Source organism: Convolutriloba macropyga, chromosome 3 (assembly GCF_964194025.1).
Source record: "Convolutriloba macropyga chromosome 3, txConMacr16.3, whole genome shotgun sequence".
Taxonomy (NCBI): Eukaryota; Metazoa; Xenacoelomorpha; order Acoela; family Convolutidae; genus Convolutriloba; species Convolutriloba macropyga.
In genome coordinates, this window is record NC_134470.1 from 46,101,925 (window position 1) to 46,119,900 (window position 17,976).

The window sequence follows — 17,976 nt, forward strand, 5'->3', positions numbered from 1 at the left end:
GTACTGCTCTAAAGTGTTTTCCAATGCAAAACACAGTAGCAACTTACTGCCCAGAGGAAATTTAAAATACTGGACACAGTAGCACGTTAATGACACCTGAAGAGAGTTTATTTTTGCAATATTTAGCTCTATAATAGGAAGAATGCTGTTTTCTGTGACTGCTGGCGTAAAATTTCTACGCTATATTTTTTTCGCCCCTTTATTATGTGACTATTACTCTACTGGTAAATATTAGTGTAATTTGTTAACATTAGAGTTAATATGACAACATAAAGTGGACAAAAATGAACAACTTTTAAAAAAAGAGTTTCTGCTTCTCTGTTTTTGTGCTTCTATTTTTCTATGCATGCTATGCAAGATCAGCTCCAACATCGTCTGCCCTGTTTTCCTTTGTGAAAACATCCTCATCAATATTAGTACTCGAGTGAGCTCTATAGCAGGCCTCCTGTAGACTCTGTCATTCGTCAGAAACATTGCTGATCGATATGCTCCGTCAAAATCTACAATATTTTGTAGCTTGACCGATTTTGTAAAAGCCTCATTTGTCACTGATTCTGACCGACTGAACGAGATTTTTCTGGTGCAGATTCTCTTTTTTTCATTTTTGCGGATTGTTCAAAGTTGGCAGATACTGTTTTCTGAATCTGTCCCAGATAAGTCTTGAGTAGGCTTGTATTCGTTGAAAGAGCTTTTGATTATCAAAAAACTCATCTGCGCACGGCAAATAAGATAAAAATTGATTTTTGTTACAAATAAAGAAGTGGTTTGGAGAAATAGCTTCCAAATCGTTTACGTCAGAACTGATTGGTCTCAATGGCCTTGCATTCAATCTCTGCTCAACAAGACAAATTGTGTTTGAGAGAACTTCTTCTGTAACTGATTGGTTTTCTAATAAAGCTTACAATGTTTTCTTGCAGCTGCTGACCAGTCGCTTCTCCACTCCTTTAGCGTGAGGTGCTGCAGGTGGATTGAACTTCCATCTGATCGCCTATTGTCCTAAATATTCAAATATTCCCCACTTCCTTCTTTGCTTCATAATACGATATACGCTTTGAGCCCACCGATCAATCTTGTCACCCTGTAATTGATCACTTTTAACGGTTTATCTCTTCATGATATGAATTTCATAAATGCGTTCAGACCACCGCCAGAGTCTAGCTTTGGAACTATTTCCATATGGACGGCGCGTACTGTTACTGCGTACAATTTTCTGTGTTAAAGGTACAAATTAGTATACTCCAACCTTTGCAAACGCATTTGAAGCAACAATCTTTTTTGTAAGTAGGCAGCAATCAGAGGAACCATTGTCTGTCCTCTGCTTTTTCTGTGGGTGACACAGTTGTTCTTTAGTGAGCGCAACGCATTTATTACGGAAATTTTCCACATATTTAGTTGAACAAGAATAATTCTATGCAGTTCGCTTCTGTAGCTGTATATCACCTATATTCTTAACGTTGCGTTGCACTTTCATTTTGTCTAACCATTGTTGTCTCATTTTTGATTCGGACTAGATTGCCACAGATTGCAATATACGGGATCTTAATATGTATACAATCGGGATACAAACGGGATCTCTGTATGTATTTCAATCCAATAAAGAAACAAATCGAAGACGAAGATATTTGTCTAAGATCTGTTTACGCAGAAATTTTTAAAACTTATCTTAAATTGAGTTTCTCTTTTTGTACTAACGAGTAAAAATAACACAATTTGGGGATTGTACCAGTTTAGTTGCAGTTCAAGTAAATCTTAGATACAAGACACAATAACAAATAATGTACTGCTCTAAAGTGTTTTCCAATGCAAAACACAGTAGCAACTTACTGCCCAGAGGAAATTTAAAATACTGGACACAGTAGCACGTTAATGACACCTGAAGAGAGTTTATTTTTGCAATATTTAGCTCTATAATAGGAAGAATGCTGTATTCTGTGACTGCTGGCGTAAAATTTCTACGCTATATTTTTTTCGCCCCTTTATTATGTGACTATTACTCTACTGGTAAATATTAGTGTAATTTGTTAACATTAGAGTTAATATGACAACATAAAGTGGACAAAAATGAACAACTTTTAAAAAAAGAGTTTCTGCTTCTCTGTTTTTGTGCTTCTATTTTTCTATGCATGCTATGCAAGATCAGCTCCAACATCGTCTGCCCTTTTTTCCTTTGTGAAAACATCCTCATCAATATTAGTACTCGAGTGAGCTCTATAGCAGGCCTCCTGTAGACTCTGTCATTCGTCAGAAACATTGCTGATCGATATGCTCCGTCAAAATCTACAATATTTTGTAGCTTGACCGATTTTGTAAAAGCCTCATTTGTCACTGATTCTGACCGACTGAACGAGATTTTTCTGGTGCAGATTCTCTTTTTTTCATTTTTGCGGATTGTTCAAAGTTGGCACATACTCTTTTCTGAATCTGTCCCAGATAAGTCTTGAGTAGGCTTGTATTCGTTGAAAGAGCTTTTGATTATCAAAAAACTCATCTGCGCACGGCAAATAAGATAAAAATTGATTTTTGTTACAAATAAAGAAGTGGTTTGGAGAAATAGCTTCCAAATCGTTTACGTCAGAACTGATTGGTCTCAATGGCCTTGCATTCAATCTCTGCTCAACAAGAGAAATTGTGTTTGAGAGAACTTCTTCTGTAACTGATTGGTTTTCTAATAAAGCTTACAATGTTTTCTTGCAGCTGCTGACCAGTCGCTTCTCCACTCCTTTAGCGTGAGGTGCTGCAGGTGGATTGAACTTCCATCTGATCGCCTATTGTCCTAAATATTCAAATATTCCCCACTCCCTTCTTTGCTTCATAATACGATATACGCTTTGAGCCCACCGATCAATCTTGTCACCCTGTAATTGATCACTTTTAACGGTTTATCTCTTCATGATATGAATTTCATAAATGCGTTCAGACCACCGCCAGAGTCTAGCTTTGGAACTATTTCCATATGGACGGCGCGTACTGTTACTGCGTACAATTTTCTGTGTTAAAGGTACAAATTAGTATACTCCAACCTTTGCAAACGCATTTGAAGCAACAATCTTTTTTGTAAGTAGGCCGCAATCAGAGGAACCATTGTCTGTCCTCTGCTTTTTCTGTGGGTGACACAGTTGTTCTTTAGTGAGCGCAACGCATTTATTACGGAAATTTTCCACATATTTAGTTGAACAAGAATTCCAACATGTTGCTTCCCTTAATAAGAATTGTTTCCGTTCTAGTTACATAAGAGAACTTCCACAACGAGATGTTTCCAATGTAACAATATTGAGTACTTTGCACTGAGTTCTCTTTGTCTTTTGCCTATTCTACTTTTGGCACGAAAAATTCCTTCTAGTCATTTAATGGTAATAATTTTTAAAATCATGCTTCTATGTGGATTTTATCATTCACTTTTGAGAGATTTCGCTTCTTCAGCACACTGTTTTCACTGTGGTAACCCGAAAGTGATTGCTTTTGCTTTTGATTTGTCTTCAATTCTGACTACAAAGATTGCTCGTTTGTATCTATTCAATGTTTGCTGCACATATGCCATTGTATTCAATATTCTGTTAAAGTTACTACATCGTTTCCACTGAATAACGGCTTTATTTTCTTCAGCGTGTATCATGAAGACTGATTACGGTATGTTATCATGAACTAAGGTGGGTCGCATTAGCTTGAAATTCTCACGTTCTTCGACACAAAATTTTGTTTGTTGTCGGTATCATTCCACTCAACAATCGCTACGCATTTGGCATTGTATTTTTTAGACGAGTGAAAAACTAAATGATACCCAATGAACAATCGTTTTCTTGCCTTCAGTCTGTGCTATGCAAAAGATTTTGGGTGTGTTTGACTTGCTCCCTTCCACATTGATTTCTCTAGTGCCGATATCCGCGGGGATGTGAATAGCGCTCATATGTTTCTATTGTGAAACATCTGTTGCATCCAGTATCTCGGCCACTCGATTTGCCTCAAGAACTTGTTGTTAGCCATGAACACGGTGAAAACTATGTATCCATTGCAGTGTGGTAGTTGGGGTGAACCAGAAAATGCAACTTGTTATCATCATTCTGTGCTACTTGACAATCCGACCCTTCAATCTCACTGCCGTGACCGCTGCTTGCAATTCCATGCGGGTATTGAAAGATGCGTCATCGGTGTCACTCTGCATTTCAATTGCTAAGTCAAATGAGTGTTGGTTTTGATGAGAACGTTGATTATTAACTGCACACAGATTGTCCTAAGATGCGTAAACAAACCAATTAAGTTCAATTTTGTCCCTCACTGTTTTGATGTACGTTCTTTTGATGCTGAATTGGCCTACAAAAAATTTTTTTCTTCCCATTTTTAGATTTATGCTACGTCACTCGTTTCCACAATCGTGTGCATTCTTATTCTAGATGTTCTTCAGAAGTCTTCTTGAGTGAACTCTGATTGGAGCAAAAATTCAATTGTGTCAAATACTGAGGATACTAGACACAAGATATCGCTTTGTGTTATGGAGGCCTCAACTTCTTTGTTGGTAGTTTGTCGTCCAGGCGGTAGCTTGTCTTTCAGGCATACTTATTCGTACTTTTATGCAGCGTTGCAGGCACGCAGATTCTGCGGGTTTGGTTTGGATTTAGGTCTGAATTGAGTGGCAAATACTATTCGTTCCTAGTAATAATTTGATTTTTGGTTAATTCAATTTCATCACTTACTTGACGTCCGTATCTTTATAATGACGATACGAACTCAATTTGAATCGTCGCTCTAATTAATAATGCTGACACAAGGCTGAATTGCGGTTGATCGGTAGGTTTGGCCGTTGTTCCTTACTTCATATTCCTCGCCTGCAAACCTTGTCGAACTCTAGCATGTTTTTTGCTTGCATTTTTTTCTTTGTTTGACTAACCATTTTGATTTAGGAAGCATAGGTTTCTGTATCACACCATGTTTAAATATTCTGAGCAATTTCAACTTCTTCTGTGCAGGCGAAACTACCAGCATTTTGTTTTGTCTTTTGCTTCAATGATCCTCAGACTACCCATACTAATTTAGTCAGGAGAACAACAGGTTCATTTTGTGTTCCTAAGTTTAGTCTAATGCCAGTTTTAGTTCATAGGCTTCTTGAACCCAAATGATGCCAATTCCATCAGATTGAGCAACTGTTCGGGAGAAACCTCACGTGTTGGAGAATTGGTTTCAGTTTCTTGTAGTCATATTTTGTATTTCCAATGAAATTGACGTGTGTGAGAACGACTCATGTGACAGCGACTGGGAATGCAGTATCTTTATGTTTAGATAATTTTTGGGTCTTTGAAACAAGATCCTTTGTTCTATGTTTGCCGGTTGTATTAAACGACAAATGATACTGTTGATTCACTAGCGGTTATATTTAATCGATGAATGATACCCTTGATTCACTATAAGGGATAGCATGTGTGTTCAGTTGGCTGCGGCCACTCTGGATTGAGACAAAGACTTTCTAAAAAAACTTTAAAAATCTTCACTTTGATTTATTGCTGCGCTCACGTTGAGTCTATGATTGCCCTCGCCCATATGATTTTCAGAGTGTAAGAATTGATTGTACCTTTTCAAACATCCATTTATTCCGCACGTGTTGACCTAGCCAACTTTGATTGCATGTACTGCTCGCAGACATACGTAACAAAAGCGTTGTGTTCTCATGCTAAAAACCGATCGTTATTGTTCATGTTCTTGAATAGTGGGCAGTTCATAATGCGATGGAATTAATCAGCTAGCTGGCATTGGTCAGTTTGCGTTGGCTTGGTTTCCCTTATGATCGAACTTGCATTGAAATTTGATGTCCACCAGAATCGATTTTCTCCTCATGTATTGCGTATGTCTTGTTCTCTGAGTCCTTCTGTAGAAGCTGAGAAAATTTCATGAACAAATGCCTTTCATCTTAATCAATTACGAGGAACATTCTGATTAGGTTTATTTTTCTGACAATCTTTTGGATAGAACCACCGTCTTTGCGATCTGTAAAAAAAGTTCTATCGCAAGGCGAAGTGTTGTTCTCCATTGTAGACCGCCGCCGTAGTTGTATTGCTTTAAAACCGTAACGAAATTGCATATTAGTTTTGTGAATTTGAATAGAGGAGTTGAATCGTGAGCTTTTACTCGGTGTTGTTTGGGCAAGTTATTAAGTTGACCATCAACCATTAGATGTAGGTGGCCAAACTTGCTTTCGAGTAGTATCTAAGAGTGAGTGTAGAAAGACCAAATAACCTCTACGCAATATCGCTTTACAGCCTAAAAGCGTTTTCAAGTGGCTCAGTTTCCCTGAGTCGCAAAACTACGCCGATGCACGGTACCAACAATTACACTTTACCAGTCAATACGTTTACTTGGAATACCATCGGAAGAGCTTAGTTTCAGTTTGTCTGTTTGACTGCTGCTGCAGCTTTTGTACTGCAAAAAATGTTTTACGACAGTAGGTTGAGTTGATACGCTCTCTACTTAACTATCTTGGCTTGAGTGACCACTCGTGATCAAAAGTTACCCGAGGTTAAGTGTTAAGTACTCCATTTTTAGAACGGTAACAGTTATTGTTCTGTGTCTTTGCAGGTTTGTCGGACCATTCAAGCCTGGAGGATACATCTCTGCATCTTGCCTCCTTCCATCTGAATGCGGAACGGCTGCCTATGCTCGGGTCAGAGCCGTCATCTGAATTTTTAATGTCATGGGTTTCCCTTTTATACTCCAAATTAAAAGCCCATTTCTCTTCAAAATTGTGCATCTCTAGCTCATGCTTGGTTCTTTTCATTTCGAATTCCATATTTTTTCAGTGATGCTTGGACGAAAATCCCTGCTCCAAAGATGCAAAGTTCTCAGCTTTCATTTTATCTCTTGCGTCAGATTTTATACCCATTGTCTTCGTTTTCATTACCATTCCCCATGTACTGACTGATTTTTTTTCTACTGGCTGTGATTGATCTGCAGCTGTTTTTTCTTCTTTGATCTGAGAAACTGAACTTATTTGCTTATATGGCACAATTTTCTGTTCATGGATATATAGTACCCAATCATTGTTTAAGTTCTTGAGACTTTTTTGTTGTTCTGCTCGGTGCGAAAGCCAGTCACTCCGTTTGTCAAGCAGTGGTTGCAAACGGTTGTCAATTTCCTGAATATGCTGATCGCTTTTCTAGAGTTTGCTGGGTTGATCATCATTTCGAATTGTGTCCCATCCCTTCTTTGGTTTTTGATTGGAGCTGCTCTGAGAAAGTCAGGTTGCTGCGATCTCGAGAATGAGTCATTTTGCTCCGTAGTTTAGGCAGAAGCGTCAATCTTTAATGAAAGTCTACTTTACACAAGAAATTTACATTATAATTTCTGAAATAGATTGGACAGCAGTTTGTATTGCTCTGTTTGAGTCAGCGGAGTAAATCTAAAGGCTGCTCTCTTAATTGGTTGTGAAACGGAAAACTTTACACCGCCCAGTTCGTTTCAGCTGTTCAAAATCTGTCTAGATAATGTATTTTTTGTATTTCACTTTTTTTTTTACTGTACCCGCTATAATCTTGCCGTTGTAATGCAATTTAATTTTGAAAATTCGCTCTTCTTAGTTTTCTAAATATCGAATTTGACTAGATTGGTACAAATCAAACCATGCGGGATCTTTATATGTATACCAGTTCAATCCGATAAGAAAACAAATCGCAGACAAGGATTTATGTCTAAGATCTGTTCATGCAAGAATATATAAACTTAAGATTAAGTTGAGTTTCACTCTTTTTACTCACAAACTGAAATACCAGAAGCGGGTGATGTAACAGTTGAATTGCAGCTCAGATAACTCGTAGATACATGACACACTATCAAATAATTTACTGCTCAAAAACAATTTCCAATGCAAGACAGTAACAATTTACTGCTCAAGAAGTTTTAAAGTACAAGACACAGTAAAGAGTTATTAACTGCTCAAAACAGTTTATCTTTGCAATATTTTGCCGAGTGATAGGAAGAAAGCCGTTTTCTGCGATTGCTAGTTTTCGTTATCAGCTCTGTTGTATTTTTTCGCCCTTTTTCTTCATATTACGTTACTATTACTGTAACTGTAACTATAACTAAAACACTTTTGTCTAAACAGTTGCTATAAGAGAAGAAAGTGGATATAAGAAATGAAAACCAATAAAGGTTTCCCTTCTTTTTTTATGCTCCCATTTCGCTACGCTTGCTGCGAGTTCCAATTGTTTATCTCCCTTCTGAAAAAGTTTTTAATTTTTATAACTACGACCGTTTTATAATAGATAGACAACCATATTGGCCTCACTTTTCCAGAAAATCAAAGTAGTGGATCGTATTACGAAGCCCTTAACTCCAAAAAATGCGATTATAGCAAGTTTTTGGATGATATTTGCATTATATGCAGTGCTGTATTACTATGCATGGAATAATTTCAAACTTCCGCTCTGTTAATATTTTCTAAATGCCTATTAATTCAAATGCATACTTAGTGTATAAACATATACAAATGGGGGGTACATATACATGGCTCTAGTGAAAATGGCAGACGTACCAAAATATAGAAATTTTATTGCTGGCCAATCACAATTGAGAAAATGGGAATAGTGTTTTCTGATTGGCTGATTGCTCAACAAACTCTCCATGTTCTATAATAGGATATGAATGTTAACGTAAAATTGCTCAGAAATCGCGATAAGCCGAAAGAGAAAAATCGTATTTTTTGGGAGGGGAACTGATCTCATATTCGGTTGTGATAGATTCATATCAAGTCCCACGGGCCGCTGCGGCTTGGCCATGGCCCGTGAGGCACGGCCAGATGCGGTAAAAAAAATACAATCTAGAATTAGGCTAAGCCCCATTTAGGCTAATTGAACGCATAAAGGTAGAGTGTTTTAAATTTCTTAACCAATCACATTCGTTGAAAAGTCTATTTTGGTACGTCTATTTGTTGAGACGTCACCCATATACATGTCTGATTTACGGGGGGGACGCTAGCGGAAAATATTTGTAAAACGGAAAAGATCCACAATTTGTAAGCCCCTTTTATGGCTTGCTGTCTTGCTAAAAGGATATTTCTCGAAAAGATCCCAGATTGCGATTGAAACTTGGATCTATTTGTCAAGTAACGTAAGAAATAAATTTCTTATTTCTTGAGGTTCTAACGCCGAGATGAACAAGACTCTATTGATCTCATCATTTTGCGCTACGTACCGAATGAATATCAGCATAAAAGTAACGTGTCTTGCATTAAATATCTCATAAATTATAGCCACCTATTTCAAAGCTTGCGCGACTGTCATCAAATATTTATGTATTTGTGTCTAATTATGCTTGTCTAAAACTTGTTTCCTTGAACCAATTCCACTGTTGAAAGCTGTCATTTTCCCATTTAATATGATTAAAAGATTATGGATTTACGGCTTGTCTGGATCGTCTTTTTATTGCCCGTCCTGTCAATTGAAATGCCTGTTTGTTTAGGAGGAAATTTTCTGGAACGAGTGTTTCTTGAACACACAAAGACAAAACATGGATTAATTCATAGAAAGGGCGCTTCGAGTTTTTCATATATTTTGCTCGGAGATATCATCTTTAAGATCACATTAAATTAGCTGAATACAAAAGTTCCCAAAAAAATATCTCCAGATTGAGAAGCTGCCTTTTCATTGCAGTACATTCGAGCTGGATTATTTAACTCAGTTAAATAACAGCATTTACATTATGTGCTGTTTCTCCTCTGAACACACTGCGTTACTGTGTTAAATATTTGCTCTGCAGATTTCTATTCGCATAGAGCGCGTCACAAAGAGCAATGACTTGAATTCTGAATTTCAACCAATCACATCGCAGAACGGCTCATTTTAGTCATTTTATTCTTCGCTCCACAAAATTTATTTTATCGCCCAGCAAATTTTTATCAACGCGTTTATAAACAAAAACTCGCAAAATTGAACGAATAATCTTCGAAATTACTGTTTCGGATCAATTTTCACTTTAAAAACCCTAGAAAACATCAGGGATATTTAGCTTATTGGTCTATTAGCTTATGGTGAACTTTTATCCGCAAATTATTTACAAATTTACTTGAGATATTTTTGGAAAAAATCCATTTGCTGAGCTACTCAAACAAAAATATCTTTTTTGAACTATGAACTTGACATTCTCTGACTTGAATTGCGTATTACCAAAAACAGACTGTATTTATCAACTTTGAGCGCTTAATTACTTCGCTGCTGTTCATTTTGTTGCCTAATTTTGTATTTTCGGTTATCTCCCCTTCCTTAAATTTTCCTTTGACTTAACCCTGGAGTACCCCCATGACCACCACCGAAAACTCCCCTTGCTCTGGGAAAATGCCTTCTCTGGATAACCCAGCCGTAAAGCTGGCTACTGAGATAGCCGTGAACAATATTTACTCTCTGAAAATGAACGACTCGAACGGGAACCAAACCAAAGCCCACTTCGGCCGAGATGACTTCAGCTCGTCGCCTTTCGTCTACGGGCAAAACAGGAATCTGGTATCTTGCGAAGAGGTCGCAATTCAGACGGAAGCTGACCAATTTGGGTTGTGTGAACGAGGTGCCCATTTACTTTTCGAGGGAGTGGTCTGGCATGAAACCCAAGACGGTAAGTCTCACTTTTCAGCGGCCATTTTCTTCGTAAAATTTTTGCTATCAGCCTTTTTGTCTTAAAGTTCATGTTTCAACTGTTCTGTTCTCTTAAGTGTCTGTCCTGTAATGTTTGCAATTTTGGTTCATATTTTATGTTCATTCGCATGTTTAATTATTAAGAATGTAATTCCTTAAAAACTAATTAATTTCGCATTGTTTCATGTAATTTAAATGTTACGCCATATAAGTGGAAAGTAGTTTATTGTCTTGAAGCTTCATCTATTATTTGCTTTAACGGGACATTTTTTCACGGGATTATTATTTTTCTCAGCGGAGGTCATCTTTCCTGTTTATTTATAGCAAATTCGTTTTACCCAATCAGAATTTGCGCTTTTGCTCTAGCTACTTTAGCCCCGCGGCATCCCCCACAATTCGCCTGGGTTTTAAAAAATAATTTTACTAAATATAATCACTCATTTGATGTATGATTTCCTTTCGTCTCTTATACATCTGCTAACTCTCTCTTGTCAACCGCATCGATTTTTCAAACATCCTATAATTGTCTTATTTTCCCAACTAACTCCCTAAGGAAAAGGAATTGAGAGTGCAGTGTAATTTGCACTATACACTGAAAGTAGGCCATAACTCAGTTAATAAATACGGGGGAGAGACAAATTTAGTTCCTTCTTAGTTCGCTTGTTAGCTTTTTTCCAGCCAAAAAAGTGCAAAAATTAAAAATTCCAAGCGCCCATAAAAGCAGCTTTTTAAGTAGGCTGTTATGAATAAGTTATGATAAATTAGATTTAGCAACTATAAAACCACTTTTGTTATTCAATTGCTCGGCGGTCTTGATTATTTGGATTAGAAGACTACGCTAAGCAATTAAGTAATTGTGCAAATATTTTAATAGGATATAAACAACAAATTGTCTTCTCAAATATCAAATACATGAAAGTCCCTCTATGTCTCTCTATTGCATTGAAGCTGTTTGGTCAATTTAAGCAAAATAAGAAACATCTTCCATGTATTAGTATTATTCTTCAACCCCCCCCCCATGCGACAAAATCGAAATCATTCAATTTTTCTACTATCCTACTGCAAACATGTATTGATTTTTCAAAATTATGGTTAGTTCGCATGCATAATCGAATGTTTAATTTGAATAACAATATTGTAAATTTTAAAAACAATGCACGTTGTTTGTTTATTTTTAACAGTAGGACGCGAACAACGCATTTTCAGTTTAGTATACAACAATAGTTTTTGGCCCCCGCCTCATACATATAAGAATAGAAAGGCTATTTATGGTTTCGTAGGTGAGAATAAAATTTGGTGATATGGCTGAATTAGTTCTTTTTCCGTTGGTGTGACTGGGAAAATTAAAATATCACTTCCACCTTTTTCGTTCATCACTTTTATTTACCTCCAATCTGTGGCCACTTTTCCTATTTCCATTTTTAATGTTGCCACGCCGCGTTTCTTTTTTACGTACATACCACTGAGCACTGTTTGTTCAGCGGTGCTCGCAATAAGTGGTATAAGCTTTTGTTTGTTTTTTGTATTTTCTATTTTTCGATCCTACACGGTGGGGTGTAAGGGGGGGGGTTGTTTATTGTAGTTTTAAGAAATGTAGAGCTACCTAACTGGTTATTGGTTGGTTGGTAAAATTGTGGTGGAATAAAAATAAGTATCATTTATTCTCGCTCTCTCCAGTTTGCATGATAATAAATAATACAAAAGTAGATTTATTCCGCGGATTGGAGATAAAAAGAAATTTGGAGATTTAGCGGCGTGAATATATTTATTACCAGGCTAACTAGATAGAGTAAGACCCGTCCGTCTGTTTTTGCAGAACTCAGCTAGCAAGAGGAAAAGAACGTAGCTGGGAAAGGGGCAAAATATAGGGGGATATTATTTGGGAATTAAAGTGGGAATTAGAATGAGTTTTTAAAACGGTGGTCTCTGGTTTAGACAAAGGGACTTTAAATTGGTGTTTATTTAGCTCAATCCTTGCCAAATTAGACTTGTTCTTTTTGCAATTCTGCGGCAAACAGATATATTGCATACTTTCTGAACTGAAAGTGGATATAGTTTTAAAGGAGATTTGATCTTTCTGTCACGCTCAAGCTATTATTGTACAATTCCCTTCTTTTTAACCTGTTCTAGTTTTGATTTGATTAAGCAACACAATTTGCTTAGTTTCTGGGGGTTAATTTTGCCCCAATGTTTTTTGGAAGATAATCAAAAGACTCCTTGAGGACCAAAGAAAGCAGTAGTAAATCTGCAGCGATCTCTATTAGAAAGGAGTCTTAGATCACGCACTGATTGAAATAGTTGATTAAGAAGCAAATGCAGAAAGCGGTAACACTAATCTGAAATATTTTCTCTTTTTTTGGGGGGGGGGAGGGAGGAGGGAGTCTGACAAATGTTTATCACAGAAAAATGTCAAAAGGTTAAACATCTCTACTCAATTGTACAGAAAAGAATCCAAATGATAACATCATCGGCAAAAATTACAAGTTTCAATTAAGCGGTTGATTATAAATCTTTTACACTGAAGTTGATATGGCCCGCAGAACATAGCATCCATATGGTTACTTTGCGTTATTTAAGCATATATCATATGTTTGTTTGCAGGAGTGCTAGTTGTTAACATTACGTGGAGAGGGAAGAGCTATGTGGGAACCCTTCTAGACCACTCTAAGTATGACTGGCACCCTGGAGCCAACAGGTGAGCCAAATGAAATTATCGTTTGTGAAATATCTTTCTCAATATATGTCTCCTATTTTGTACTCACAACTTTTTCTCGACCTTAAAAACGCTGCCGTAATTCCCTGAAATCTGGTTTTTTGTCACATTATTTCCACCACAAATTGACAATTTCTTAATTGTTTTTCTTAAAGCTTTGAAATATTCTGTCTACACCCTCCAGGTCTCTTCTTACCAGGGTGCTAAGAGTTATTAGAAAGTACGGAAATTCATTATAGTGAGTCCAGATAACATTACGGTAAATTTTGTTCAAAATGTTTATGGCTTGCTGTCTTGCTAAAAGGATGTTTCTCGAAAAGATCCCAGATTGCGATTGAAACTTGGATCTATTTGTCAAGTAACGTAAGAAATAAATTTCTTATTTCTTGAGGTTCTAACGCCGAGATGAACAAGACTCTATTGATCTCATCATTTTGCGCTACGTACCGAATGAATATCAGCATAAAAGTAACGTGTCTTGCATTAAATATCTCATAAATTATAGCCACCTATTTCGAAGCTTGCGCGACTGTCATCAAATATTTATGTATTTGTGTCTAATTATGCTTGTCTAAAACTTGTTTTCTTGAACCAATTCCACTGTTGAAAGCTGTCATTTTCCCATTTAATATGATTAAAAGATTATGGATTTACGGCTTGTCTGGATCGTCTTTTTATTGCCCGTCCTGTCAATTGAAATGCCTGTTTGTTTAGGAGGAAATTTTCTGGAACGAGTGTTTCTTGAACACACAAAGACAAAACATGGATTAATTCATAGAAAGGGCGCTTCGAGTTTTTCATATATTTTGCTCGGAGATATCATCTTTAAGATCACATTAAATTAGCTGAATACAAAAGTTCCCAAAAAAATGTCTCCAGTTTGAGAAGCTGCCTTTTCATTGCAGTACATTCGAGCTGGATTATTTAACTCAGTTAAATAACAGCATTTACATTATGTGCTGTTTCTCCCCTGAACACACTGCGTTACTGTGTTAAATATTTGCTCTGCAGATTTCTATTCGCATAGAGCGCGTCACAAAGAGCAATGACTTGAATTCTGAATTTCAACCAATCACATCGCAGAACGGCTCATTTTAGTCATTTTATTCTTCGCTCCACAAAATTTATTTTATCGCCCAGCAAATTTTTATCAACGCGTTTATAAACAAAAACTCGCAAAATTGAACGAATAATCTTCGAAATTACTGTTTCGGATCAATTTTCACTTTAAAAACCCTAGAAAACATCAGGGATATTTAGCTTATTGGTCTATTAGCTTATGGTGAACTTTTATCCGCAAATTATTTACAAATTTACTTGAGATATTTTTGGAAAAAATCCATTTGCTGAGCTACTCAAACAAAAATATCTTTTTTTGAACTATGAACTTGACATTCTCTGACTTGAATTGCGTATTACCAAAAACAGACTGTTTTTATCAACTTTGAGCGCTTAATTACTTCGCTGCTGTTCATTTTGTTGCCTAAATTTGTATTTTCGGTTATCTCCCCTTCCTTAAATTTTCCTTTGACTTAACCCTGGAGTACCCCCATGACCACCACCGAAAACTCCCCTTGCTCTGGGAAAATGCCTTCTCTGGATAACCCAGCCGTAAAGCTGGCTACTGAGATAGCCGTGAACAATATTTACTCTCTGAAAATGAACGACTCGAACGGGAACCAAACCAAAGCCCACTTCGGCCGAGATGACTTCAGCTCGTCGCCTTTCGTCTACGGGCAAAACAGGAATCTGGTATCTTGCGAAGAGGTCGCAATTCAGACGGAAGCTGACCAATTTGGGTTGTGTGAACGAGGTGCCCATTTACTTTTCGAGGGAGTGGTCTGGCATGAAACCCAAGACGGTAAGTCTCACTTTTCAGCGGCCATTTTCTTCGTAAAATTTTTGCTATCAGCCTTTTTGTCTTAAAGTTCATGTTTCAACTGTTCTGTTCTCTTAAGTGTCTGTCCTGTAATGTTTGCAATTTTGGTTCATATTTTATGTTCATTCGCATGTTTAATTATTAAGAATGTAATTCCTTAAAAACTAATTAATTTCGCATTATTTCATGTAATTTAAATGTTACGCCATATAAGTGGAAAGTAGTTTATTGTCTTGAAACTTCATCTATTATTTGCTTTAACGGGACATTTTTTCACGGGATTATTATTTTTCTCAGCGGAGGTCATCTTTCCTGTTTATTTATAGCAAATTCGTTTTACCCAATCAGAATTTGCGCTTTTGCTCTAGCTACTTTAGCCCCGCGGCATCCCCCACAATTCGCCTGGGTTTTAAAAAATAATTTTACTAAATATAATCACTCATTTGATGTATGATTTCCTTTCGTCTCTTATACATCTGCTAACTCTCTCTTGTCAACCGCATCGATTTTTCAAACATCCTATAATTGTCTTATTTTCCCAACTAACTCCCTAAGGAAAAGGAATTGAGAGTGCAGTGTAATTTGCACTATACACTGAAAGTAGGCCATAACTCAGTTAATAAATACGGGGGAGAGACAAATTTAGTTCCTTCTTAGTTCGCTTGTTAGCTTTTTTTCCAGCCAAAAAAGTGCAAAAATTAAAAATTCCAAGCGCCCATAAAAGCAGCTTTTTAAGTAGGCTGTTATGAATAAGTTATGATAAATTAGATTTAGCAACTATAAAACCACTTTTGTTATTCAATTGCTCGGCGGTCTTGATTATTTGGATTAGAAGACTACGCTAAGCAATTAAGTAATTGTGCAAATATTTTAATAGGACATAAACAACAAATTGTCTTCTCAAATATCAAATACATGAAAGTCCCTCTATGTCTCTCTATTGCATTGAAGCTGTTTGGTCAATTTAAGCAAAATAAGAAACATCTTCCATGTATTAGTATTATTCTTCAACCCCCCCCCCATGCGACAAAATCGAAATCATTCAATTTTTCTACTATCCTACTGCAAACATGTATTGATTTTTCAAAATTATGGTTAGTTGGCATGCATAATCGAATGTTTAATTTGAATAACAATATTGTAAATTTTAAAAACAGTGCACGTTGTTTGTTTATTTTTAACAGTAGGACGCGAACAACGCATTTTCAGTTTAATATACAACAATAGTTTTTGGCCCCCGCCTCATACATATAAGAATAGAAAGGCTATTTATGGTTTCGTAGGTGAGAATAAAATTTGGTGATATGGCTGAATTAGTTCTTTTTCCGTTGGTGTGACTGGGAAAATTAAAATATCACTTCCACCTTTTTCGTTCATCACTTTTATTTACCTCCAATCTGTGGCCTCTTTTCCTATTTCCATTTTTAATGTTGCCACGCCGCGTTTCTTTTTTACGTACATACCACTGAGCACTGTTTGTTCAGCGGTGCTCGCAATAAGTGGTATAAGCTTTTGTTTGTTTTTTGTATTTTCTATTTTTCGATCCTACACGGTGGGGTGTAAGGGGGGGGGGGTTGTTTATTGTAGTTTTAAGAAATGTAGAGCTACCTAACTGGTTATTGGTTGGTTGGTAAAATTGTGGTGGAATAAAAATAAGTATCATTTATTCTCGCTCTCTCCAGTTTGCATGATAATAAATAATACAAAAGTAGATTTATTCCGCGGATTGGAGATAAAAAGAAATTTGGAGATTTAGCGGCGTGAATATATTTATTACCAGGCTAACTAGATAGAGTAAGACCCGTCCGTCTGTTTTTGCAGAACTCAGCTAGCAAGAGGAAAAGAACGTAGCTGGGAAAGGGGCAAAATATAGGGGGATATTATTTGGGAATTAAAGTGGGAATTAGAATGAGTTTGTAAAACGGTGGTCTCTGGTTTAGACAAAGGGACTTTAAATTGGTGTTTATTTAGCTCAATCCTTGCCAAATTAGACTTGTTCTTTTTGCAATTCTGCGGCAAACAGATATATTGCATACTTTCTGAACTGAAAGTGGATATAGTTTTAAAGGAGATTTGATCTTTCTGTCACGCTCAAGCTATTATTGTACAATTCCCTTCTTTTTAACCTGTTCTAGTTTTGATTTGATTAAGCAACACAATTTGCTTAGTTTCTGGGGGTTAATTTTGCCCCAATGTTTTTTGGAAGATAATCAAAAGACTCCTTGAGGACCAAAGAAAGCAGTAGTAAATCTGCAGCGATCTCTATTAGAAAGGAGTCTTAGATCACGCACTGATTGAAATAGTTGATTAAGAAGCAAATGCAGAAAGCGGTAACACTAATCTGAAATATTTTCTCTTTTTTTTTTGGGGGGGGGGGGGGGGGGGAGGGAGGAGGGAGTCTGACAAATGTTTATCACAGAAAAATGTCAAGGTTAAACATCTCTACTCAATTGTACAAAGAATCCAAATGATAACATCATCGGCAAAAATTACAAGTTTCAATTAAGCGGTTGATTATAAATCTTTTACACTGAAGTTGATATGACCCGCAGAACATAGCATCCATATGGTTACTTTGCGTTATTTAAGCATATATCATATGTTTGTTTGCAGGAGTGCTAGTTGTTAACATTACGTGGAGAGGGAAGAGCTATGTGGGAACCCTTCTAGACCACTCTAAGTATGACTGGCACCCTGGAGCCAACAGGTGAGCCAAATGAAATTATCGTTTGTGAAATATCTTTCTCAATATATGTCTCCTATTTTGTACTCACAACTTT

General features: G+C 36.7%; 2 protein-coding genes across 2 annotated transcripts in view; both read left to right on the forward strand.

The window, feature by feature from the left end:
• Positions 1-9,720: 9,720 nt before the first annotated feature.
• On the forward strand, positions 9,721-13,455 carry LOC142337089 (uncharacterized). The gene is made up of 2 exons (XM_075386159.1): positions 9,721-10,584; positions 13,206-13,455. The coding sequence occupies exons 1-2, from the start codon at positions 10,275-10,277 to the stop codon at positions 13,301-13,303; spliced, it is 408 nt and encodes a 135-aa protein (XP_075242274.1). The 5' UTR covers positions 9,721-10,274; the 3' UTR covers positions 13,304-13,455.
• Positions 13,456-14,372: 917 nt separating this feature from the next.
• The window catches only part of LOC142336237 (uncharacterized), a 59,178-nt gene continuing 55,574 nt past the window's right edge, over positions 14,373-17,976 (forward strand). The window contains exons 1-2 of the mRNA XM_075384916.1: positions 14,373-15,178; positions 17,810-17,903. Coding sequence (XP_075241031.1) covers positions 14,869-15,178; positions 17,810-17,903 — 404 coding nt within the window. The 5' untranslated portion in view covers positions 14,373-14,868. The remainder of the gene's footprint in view (positions 15,179-17,809; positions 17,904-17,976) is intronic.